At 38.0% G+C, this 11,406-nt stretch overlaps 1 protein-coding gene across 1 annotated transcript; it reads right to left on the bottom strand.

Annotated features, from left to right (window-relative positions):
• Positions 1-2,575: 2,575 nt before the first annotated feature.
• On the bottom strand, positions 2,576-5,591 carry LOC115211021 (PDF receptor-like). The gene has a single exon (XM_029779868.2). The coding sequence runs from the start codon at positions 5,244-5,246 to the stop codon at positions 4,029-4,031; it is 1,218 nt and encodes a 405-aa protein (XP_029635728.1). The 5' UTR covers positions 5,247-5,591; the 3' UTR covers positions 2,576-4,028.
• Positions 5,592-11,406: the final 5,815 nt, after the last annotated feature.

Genomic DNA, 11,406 nt, shown 5'->3' with positions numbered 1-11,406 from the left:
CGGTTTGAACATAAAACAGGTAGAATATTTGGGCCAGATAGAGCTGGTTCAAATGCTAAAGGGTTAAAAATACAGCTTTATATATATGTGTCACATCATATATACAATATACAGTGTACCCTGTAAGATTTTGAGCATAGAATTAAAAATCTTCAATTTGTTTCGTTATTTCTGAGGACGTGAATTCTGCCTCCATTCTCAAATTGATCTTGGGTTATTTGCGATTTATTGTCATCAGATCATTAATTTAAGAAAAACACAAGAATCACAGGAAACAAAATAGCTTCAAATATAACGAGAAATCTCATGGCACATGAACTTATTCCATCTTGGGAGCTTTGTTGATATGGATAGATGAGAGCCATCTGACCGCTATAATCATAGAAAGTTTTAGGGCGGCGAGCTGGCAGAAACGTTAGCACGCCGGGCGAAATGCGTAGCCGTATTTCGTCTGCCGTTACGTTCTGGGTTCAAATTCCACCGAGATCGACTTTGCCTTTCATCCTTTCGGAGTCGATAAATTAAGTACCAGTTTCGCACTGGGGTCGATGTAATCGACTTAATCCTTTTTCTGTCCTTGTTTGTCCCCTCTATGTTTAGCCCCTTGTGGGCAATAAAGAAATATATAACCATAGAAAGTTTTTTTTCTTCTTTTTTTCAGATAAGAGATCAGAGTGACATTCAAATGTGTTTGTCCTCATTTGCTATGTACCTTTTAAATTGTGAAAAGAAAATACATGGAGTAAGAGAGTGATCGATGAAATTAAACCCCCAACTTGATTGATTTTTTATCAGCCTTATTTGTTCGACTTAATAAAAACAGCAGCCAAATGTCCCTCAGATCAGAACTACAGCTTTAAAAACAGGAGGAAGCATTGAACAACGTAGCTCTTCATAGACAAAACGAAAAGGAAAAAAAAATGAAATGAACGCAGCAAGAATGCCTTTGATCATAAGTCTACTCGATCAGGTTTAGCTCCCAGTCACACGATAGCAAAAAAGATAGGAGACGAATTCAGTAGGATTTGAATTGTGAATGCAGAAGTCTATAACTAAATACTGCAAGTCTGGAACTCTACCAACTCGGTTCATTTAACAAGCCGATGACTGGAGTTCCAATTTTGACAACCTGTTTTACTTTTTCTTTTTTTTTTTTTGCTTTGATTTCTTTCTTTTTTTTTTCAAACAGTTTAGCTACGACATTATCCAAAGCGAAACATTATTATTTTTTAAGACGATACCATGATGTGATGTGAGGGGAATTTGGCTACTCTTTCTTGCAGATCGTACGACTATGGAGATGCTACGTCATACCTACACAATTGTGTCCTCCACTACCCACTTGATTTCCTCATAGCTTTCAGCAAAATTGATATTTCTTGATTAAATTGTCAGCAAATACTTTTCAGATGGTGTAGGCTACGTTTCTTTTGGAATTTAATGTAGAAATAAAGAATAATGGTAAGCGCGTACAATGTATACCTCTACAAAATGGAGCTTGAAATTTTGCAGAAAATATGACGGAGTGGCTGTGTGGTAAGTAGCTTGCTTACCAACCTCATGGTTCCGAGTTCATTCTCACTACGTGGCACCTTGGGCAAGCGTCTTCTTCTATAGCCTCGGGCCGACCAAAGCCTTGTAAGTGGATTTGGTAGATGGAAACTGAAAGAAGCCTGTCGTATATATACTCTTTACTCTCTTTTACTCTTTTACTTGTTTCAGTCATTTGACTGCGGCCATGCTGGAGCACCGCCTTTAGTCGAGGAAATCGACCCCCGGGACTTATTCTTTGTAAGCCTAGTACTTATTCTATCGGTCTCTTTTGCCGAACCGCTAAGTTACGGAGACGTAATCACACCAGCATCGGTTGTCAAGCGATGTTGGGGGACAAACACAGACACATATATATACATATATACGACGGGCTTCTTTCAGTTTCCGTCTACCAAATCCACTCAGAAGGCTTTGGTCGACCCGAGGCTATAGTAAGAGACACTTGCCCAAGGTCCCACGCAGTGGGACTGAACCCGGAACTATGTGGCTGGTAAGCAAGCTACTTACCACACACACACGCGTGTGTGTGTGTGTGTGTGTGTTTCTGTGTTTGTCCCCCAACATCGCTTGACTAACGATGGTGGTGCGTTTACGTCCCCGTAACTTAGCGGTTCGGCTAAAGGGACCGTTAGAATAAGTACTAGGCTTCCAAAGAATAAGTCCTGGGGTCGATTTGCTAGACTAAAGAAAAAAGGCGGTGCTCCAGCATGGCCGCAGTCAAATGACTGAAACAAGTAAAAGAGTAAAAAGGAATAAAAGAGTATATCAGTAGCGCGCCCCCACTATTTTTTTAAGCATTAAATTCCTATATAATCGTAATCTACACCATCTGAAAGGTAATTTTAGAAAATTTCATTAAAAAATATTCATTTTCCTAAAAGATATGCAGAAACAAATTCGGCAGAAGGGGCACACTTGTGCAGGTATGCCGTCCTCCTTGTGTTAGACAAGGTAGCAATGCCCGTGATATTTAGAAGCAGCAACATATCAAGACAAAATAAACAAAATATTTACAAATAAATTGAATTACAGAAAAAGTACATTTATCATGAAAAGATATATTTGTTGTATGTTATAAAATATATATTCTTCTCTCGCTCAATCATCTTTCATTCTTCCTCTGTCTCGTCTCTGTCTCTCCTGCACATGTACCCCTACATACACATGTAATGTTTACCATTCATACATCTGTCTCTCTCTTTCTCTCTCTCTCTCTCCCCTTCTCTTTCATCTCTCCAACCCGGATTGAACATGATAACAATTCAAAGAAATTAAAAGATTATAGGGTACAACGAGTTGCAATCCTACAAAAGTCACAAAAGTCTTATATCATAAATACACTTATATGTACAGAGAAATATATGGTATTATTTACAAATACACATTAGTTATGCATAAGTCGCAGGGACACTCATACGTGTAGATACACGCAACATTCAACATACACAAACATTACCATAGAAGTTGACACTTATATCCTAAATATTATATGAATTAAATCTATGTAATGATGTGTGCGTGTGTGTATGTGTGTGCGCGCGCGCAAACACACATACATTATTTTATAAACAAATGTGTATGGTGTATGGAATAAGAATTATCTTTTTAAGTTTTGTTTATGGATTTGGTTTGCAAGAATCTTGATGTGAAATCATATGTTGAAACAAATTTTGCTGTGTCTCGTGAGAATCACTCTGCCAATAACAAAACACACACATGGTCAACTCAACTTTTTATTATTAGGGAATTGGTTAAATATTAAACTAATCAATCGTTTGTTTAACATGGGACAAACAAACAACCGATTGATTGTTTAACCAACACGTTAAACACGATCGATTAGTTAGTTTGATATTTAACCAATTCACTAATAATAAAAACTGGAATTGAACCTGTGAGTGTGTTATTATAATTGATGTTATGATTTTCCCCAGACAACAAAATATTTTTTAAAGGTTTCATGAAAGAAAAGTGGAGCAAAATCAGTGACCCCTTTTAAGTGTCTCCGAGACTAATGGAGTGGGGGTTGACTAGAGGAGAAAACCACGACTCGTGGGTTAAGGAAGAGGGAAGACCGCATCAGAGATATCGAGTTATACACAAATGTGAACCTGGCCCAAATACAACAGAATGGATTCTGCTAAAGGCACACAAGGTGTTCGTGTTACAGGGGCAATAGATCAGGTCTACAACCCAGTATAAGCGCGCTCGGATGTGGATGTGTGAATGAACAGAATTAACAATGATATACATAATATAACTGCAGTAATCTATCTATCTATCTATCTATCTATGTGTATGTATGTATGTATGTATGTATGTATGTATGTATGTATGTATGTATGTACGTATGTATGTATGTATGTATGTACGTATGTATGTATTTGGGTATGTGTATGTATATATATATTGGTGTCAACAAACAGGATTTTTAAAAAATAATTCAAACATACAATAAACACAAGTATTAACCTTCAAACCAAACTGACTTTCTGGTACCAGTTCCTTCCTTGGTTTTCCCATAGCCAGTAACCCATGGTAAAAAACAGTCCTCTGAAAGAGGTGAGGAATGTAATTGTGTAGATTAAAGCTAATAAGTGCATCTTGTTGATGCTGTTGTGTGCTAGATTAGCCAGTACTAAAGATGTACATAAGGACATAGTTAAGAAGAAAATATAGGCGAGACACGCTAGTGTACTACGCTTGATCATATGTACTTCGCTGACGTCTCTCATGTGTCCAGTCTCGTTTAGAGACCAGATTGTGTAAGCTAGAAATACCAGTGAAAATATTAAGGCCCACACACGAGGTAGTTCCAAAATCCAGGCGCTTTGTTGGAAACGGTAACCATACCAACAGGGAGCTTCGTTAGTCGCTGTTTGTACTGCTAACCACTCAGCCAAGGTAATAATCGGTACACCCCATCCTAGAACAGCGTAGAGAACTTGCACTTTTAAAGGATCGTATTGTTTCACTTCCAGGTAACTCAGGTGTCCATGAAGGGCTGTCCAAATATAGGTAGTAATCTCCGCAAATTCCAAAATTACAACGAATACTTCACAAAGATGTGGAATATCGAACACAGTAACAACGAGGCCGTCTTCAAGCCATACCATTAAAAGAATAATCTGAAATGATAGTTTCACAGATGCTTCGAGAACCAGTGTTGCGAATAAGTTTCTATAGACGTCCATACGCGGTCCGCTATATTTTTTATAACGCACATAAGCAAGGGTAAAGAAAATGGCTAGCAATGACATGGACAGTCCACATATTCCCAGGATACTGGAATCGGTTAAATCCTCAGCTGATGCTTTTCGTATATTTTCTGAATCAAACTGGAAAATTAGTTCAGCTTCGGAACTGTAACATTGTGTGTAGTTTGTCCAAGCAGACGAATCGTCATCCCACTTCGAACTCCATTCTCCATTTAAGTCACAGCTACGATAAGCAAATTTGGTTGTATCAGAGCCTTGCAATGAAGGACAAGGTTGGCTTGCTGTAGTGCCGGCAGGAGTTCTTGGCCAGCAAAGGAAACTATCTGTCGTAACATTGCAGTAGATAGCTTCGCTGTCGGATTCAAGTTCAAGTTCATGATCGAATTTCGAAATACATTCTTCCAGGTATTTTGGTCTCGACGATAAAACAATTGTTCGATTGGAATCGGTGTTTGTGTCAACTGCTGTTGACATTACCGTTTAGGAGAGGTAAATAAACTTGTGCACTCATATATACATATATACTTATACACGCACATACACGCGTTTAGAAAGGACTGAAGTATCTTTTTCTGTGTTTTTTTTTTTTTTAAATGAAAATAGTTGAAGTTCGCCGAAATTTCGAAGGTTACACTTAACTAACTTCTAACAGCTTTCTTTGCTAAATATGATTGTTTCAGCTGATTTCGCAGTAACTAGCGAGGAGGTTTGATACTAAAAATTCAAATGTAATTCAAAGAATCATACAAGTTGACTTCTCATATTTCATTTGTTTATTGTCTTTTTATCATAAACTCTATTCTGTATCTGCCCCTTTCCTTCTCTTTCTCTCATTCTCACTCATTCATTCATTCTCTCACTCACCCACCCACTCACTCACTCACTCACTCACTCACTCACTACTCCCTTGTTTCTTCCTTTCTCTCTCTCTCTCTCTCTCTCTCTGTATCACTCTACCAGTCATCCTATCTTTATTTCTCTTCCGTCATTCCTGCTTTCCTTTCTTTGCCATCCTTTTTCAATGTGGTTTTAGCAGTCATGGGAGGAGCTTTCTTGTGCCTTATACAAACAGGGCTTAATACATACACGACTGAGGGGAAAACCGCTTTGTCACACACACACACACACACACAAGCACAAACATACAGTCACACTAACACACAACACACATACAACCACACAGCACACACGTACACACATGCATACACACACACATATATACATACGCAATTACACTAGCACACATATACACACAATCACACATATACGTTAACCCACATAAACACGCGTAGTTACACATACACACATATATGCACACATATACACTTTCTACTAGATATCTATTAAGTTCAGCTTGACAGTTTGTGCTTGTTTCTTCTCAAGGGAGTCGGGTCCATTTCTCTAGTCTTAAACCCACCCATCTATCTGTAGCTGTTCTCATTTTGCAATCTAATTTTTTTTTTCTGATGGTAAACCGATAAAGATAATTTTTTAAAGAATATAAGAAACAATATTGATGCATAAGAACACAACACACAACGAGACGACAAGGAAACCTCTATTCGAGAGATGAGAACTAGGACCGCGAGCAAAATTTTACCCGAGTTCAAATTTGAAACACCCCTCCGATGCAGTCTTTAAGAAGATATATAAGAAAAAAATTTCTTTTTTTAAACCTTAAGATCAAAATAAAAATTTAATACATGTTACTAACTTTTGAATTTGTAATATTCATTACTATACCCACAGGAGTGGCTGTGTGGTAAGTAGCTTGCTTACGAACTACATGGTTCCGGCTTCAGTCCCACTGCGTGGCACCTTGGGCAAGTGTCTTCTACTATAGCCTCAGGCCGACCAAAGCCTTCTGAGTGGATTTGGTAGACGGAAACCGAAAGAAGCCCGTCGTATATATGTATATATATATGTGTGCATGTATGTATGTATGTATGTATGTATGTATGTATGTATGTATGTATGTATGTATGTATATGTTTGTGTGTCTGTGTTTGTCGCCCCAACATCGCTTGACAACCGATAGAATAAGTACTACGCTTCCAAAGAATAAGTCTTGGGGTCGATTTGCTCGACTAAAGGCGGTGCTCCAGCATGGCCGCAGTCAAACGACTGAAACAAATAAAAGTAAAAGAAAAAATACCCGCCGGTAAAGGTGGGCGAATGTAGCGATAATTGCCCGAGTAAATGGACCTATTCTAAGCATGCGCCTGTAGGCTGAAAAGTACGGAAGATAGAGGAGCACTTGCCATGGTACTCCTGGTGAGCAGGGTGATTCGGAATCCTCGAATTTCCTTGGTCGCTCCTGGATGGGGGGTTCCCATTATTAAAGAATTTTGTTGTTATAATTCTTGAAAACTGATCTTTTTTTTCTTTTTCTACTGTTTAAACTTATTTATGTAAATTCCAACTGGCCATTATATTGTCCTGAATCTTTTTTATCCTAGCAGCCAATAAAGAAATAATAATAATAATAATAATAATAATAATAATAATAATAATAATAATAATAATAATAATAATAATCATCATCATCATCATCATCATCATCATCATCATCATTTATCATTATTATTAAGCAAGGCGGCGAGCTGGCAGAATCGTTAGCACGCCGGGAGAAATGCTTCGCGATGTAACGGCTGATGTTAATTAGTGTACAGTTGAAGTTTGTTCGTAAACAATAGAGGTTGATTGGTACGGTTGAAATTAATTTTTGTATAACAATAATATGGTATGTCGGAATCGTAATCAGTTTAAAGGACTGGTTCATCGTTGATTGCCATTATGTAAAGATGAAAGAACAGTGATTGAAGTTGTGAAGAAAACATTTATTTTACACAAGCCTGATAGCGGTTCTGTGGCATTTTTTACATACCATGCTATGTTGTTTTCTTCTGATCTAATGCTGTGTTCGCATCCAATAAGTCCTCTTTCCCCTTTTTTTCTTGGTGCATACAGTCTGCCTGTGTCACTTTTTGGGTGGAGTGTCCCATATCTCGTTAGCAACGTCCTTGTCTTTCTATCTAAGCTGTATAGTTCATCTACTGTCCATGCGATTACCCCTGCTCTATATCTAAGGAGTGAAACCGCCCAGGTGTTGATAGTTTCAGTCTTATTCCGTCCGTTTAATTTCGACTTAAGGAACAGTCTCAGTCTGCGCAAGTACCCAACCTTAAATTCCCCTTGGAAGATGCCCCTCCTAATTTCTACTGTCCCTAAACTTCTTCCGTATACTTTCAGGTCCGTCCTCCAATTCACCATACTTTTTCCAAGTAATCGCTCAACAGTCGATGCAATACCAAATAGGTTCATACATTCCATAATCCAAGAATGTGGGATTATATCGTACGCCTTACGATAGTCGATCCATGATATGGCTAAGTTACTTTTCCTCCTCTTGCAGTCTCTAAGTACAGTTTTGTCTATCAGGAGTTGATCTTTGGTACTTCTGCACTTACGCTTGCAACCCTTCTGCTCATGTGGCAGGACTCCATTTTTTTTCCAGATTTTCGTACATTGACTCTGCGAGTATTCCAGTCAATAACTTCCACATAAGTGGCAAACAGGATATCGGCCTGTAATTGTCTACCGTAATGCTTTTTTATATGTTTTTCAAGCATAGCACTGTCCCACCCAATGTCAACCACTCTGGTGTTACTTGGTCGGCAATTAACAAGGTGTTGAGTTGCGCAGCTATTCGTGCATGACATTCACCAAGTCTTTTCATCCAGTAGCCTTGAACTCCATCTTCACTTCCCGAACTGAAATGACTACTTTTGCCTGTTTTGGACAGACTACTGTTTGTTTCAGTTCTTGCGACCATTCAGCATCCTGCTTGTTTTCCTTGTCTTTGCTCCAGATGTCACTCCAAAATCTTTGACTTTCATTGTTATCTGGTATCAACTTTTCATCTGTACACTCTCCATTTATTTCTTTATAGAATTCCTTCTTATCTACTCTGAATAACCTATTCTGGTGGTAACCCTTCATTCTTTGGTCGTATCTTATCATATTTGCTTTCTTTGCAACGAGGCGCTATTTCAGTTCCTCCATCACCACTTTCAGGCCCTTTCTTTCAATATTATACATCCTTTTCAGCGCCCTGTATTTTTGTTCGTTTTCTCTTTTCGGTATAACACAGAAATTTCCTTCGAGAGCATGTCTAACCCTGCCTGTATTCTTCTTTTCCACCATGGATCTTTTCTTTTGTCACTCCCATACTTGCTGCCTTGATCAAATTATTCGTTTCTGTGATGTTGTTTGTTCTGATGTATTTCAGAATTTCATTGACATTTTTCGTTTCTTGGTTCAATTTCCATCGATCAACCTTTTAAAGGTTGCAAATAATGTCGCTATCGTTCTCCTGTAGACTTGCCTTTATTCTGTCGTAGATTGCCTTTTGTTCGTCTGTCATGTCGCCAGTTTCATTGTCTTCTTTTAGATCATCTATAGGTCTCTCATCAAGTAAACTACCACTGCTTCTTTCCTGTGCTATGAGATTATTCTTGTTAGTAAGAACTGTATTTTCATCGTTATCTCTGCTGCTATTGTCCAAGACCCGTCTTTTGATAGCTTCGAGCTCTACTTCGGTGAACCAACAATTTTTTCTTATTGCTCTAGCTTGATCACATAGTCTCTGTTCCGTGAATTGAAACAAACCCTTTTCTCTCCAATGATCATACATACGTTGTCGGTAACCCCTAATTTGAGCACCATTTTCATCTACCGGACTGCTCAGGTAGTAACTCTCCATGACCACAGCATTAATCTGCTTGCTCCATCTACCGTTTGTAGTGGTCCCTTTCTGGATATCGACAGGCTGGAGCCGGACCAGAATCTCTGAGCCTGCCGGGTGGAACACTGTCACCATCATCGGCTTCAGTTTCTATATTTTCAACTTTTATCTTGTGCTTGAGATAATCATAAATATGTGGTTACTCTTTTACTCTTTTACTTGTTTCAGTCATTTGACTGCGGCCATGCTGGAGCACCGCCTTTAGTCGAGCAAATCGACCCCGGGACTTATTCTTTGTAAGCCCAGTACTTATTCTATTGGTCTCTTTTGCCGAACCGCTAAGTGACGGGGAGGTAAACACACCAGCATCGGTTGTCAAGCAATGCTAGGGGGACAAACACACCCACAAACACACACACACACATATATATATATACATATATACGACAGGCTTCTTTCAGTTTCCGTCTACCAAATCCACTCACAAGGCATTGGTCGGCCCGGGGCTATAGCAGAAGACACTTGCCCAAGATGCCACGCAGTGGGACTGAACCCGGAACCATGTGGTTGGTTAGCAAGCTACTTACCACACAGCCACTCCTGCGCCTAGTTGAGTAGCAGCTTGGTGAATAGATAATAATATACAGGTCTATAAATAGATTCGGCAGATGGTGGGGAGGTCAGCCACAGAGACAAAAGAATCTTTGCACCCTTTGGGTCAGTAGAGGTCAAATGTATTTACTGCTACCAGTGACCACTGAGAGCGCTGCCTGAAGAGAAGCAATTCAACTTGTTATATTTCTAATTACTGGTAGAAAAAACAATTATTTATATACATAAATATATATATATATATATATATATAAATATATATATATATATATTATATATATATATATATATATATATATACATAAATATATATATATATATATACATATATACCCCCCCACACACACACACAAATACATATATACTGATACTCACGTCGTTGAATTTTTGAATTTCCGAATTCATTTGTGTTGTTGCAATAAAAGATGTGTTTACGTTTTTGGGTAATATATTAAAGCTTTTAAGTTTTCTTGAGATGTTCGTTTGTCTGTCCAGTTGGAGAATACAGTAGGACTTTTGCAATGAAAAGGATGTTTACATTTTCGAATACACAAGGAGAGTCAAAAAGAAAAGAAAACGTGTTGTAGATAGTTTTATTTTAAGATTGACTAAATATGTTTTTTTGTATGACTGCACAGAGAGAAATGGCAGTGTTCTTTTTTGTTGTTGATAGACTTATTTCCGGGCATAGTTTTTTGAGGTGCTTTTAAACTTATGACTTGTTCACTCTGTGTTAGTCCGAGAAATAATGATAATAATAATAATAATAATGATTATTATTATTATTATGATTATTATTATTATTATTATTATTATTATTATTATTATTATTATTTATTATTATTATTATATTATCATCATCATCATCAAGGCGGTGAACTGGCCGAATCATAGCACGCCGAGCAAAATGCTTAGCGGTGTTTTGTCTGACTTTACGTACTGAGTTCAAATTCTGCCGAAGTTCTTTTGAGGTCTTTAAAACGAGTACCAGCTGAACACTGAGGTCGATGTAATCGACATACTCCTCCCCTAAAGTTACTGGCCTTGAGTCAAAATTTCAAAGTATTATTATTATGTTTTAGTTTTGCTTTAATTAATACGATTTGCGTCCAAGTCTCGAACAAAGACATCAAAGAACAACAAGGTTTTGCATCTAAAAATGCCAACAGGTGCCATGCTGAGGGAGAAAAAAATGAAGAGCAGGATGAGTAAGATTGCATCTGCATGGATATGAATTTACCTAGAATATGTGAGTCACTCGTAAGTATGATCTTT

Source organism: Octopus sinensis, linkage group LG4, assembly GCF_006345805.1.
Source record: "Octopus sinensis linkage group LG4, ASM634580v1, whole genome shotgun sequence".
Lineage (NCBI taxonomy): Eukaryota > Metazoa > Mollusca > Cephalopoda > Octopoda > Octopodidae > Octopus > Octopus sinensis.
This window is presented reverse-complemented; position numbering and strand designations above follow the sequence as displayed.

Coding starts and splice junctions, on each gene's coding strand:
- LOC115211021 (XM_029779868.2), bottom strand. CDS start 5,246: ATGTCAACAGCAGTTGACACAAACACCGATTCCAATCGAACAATTGTT.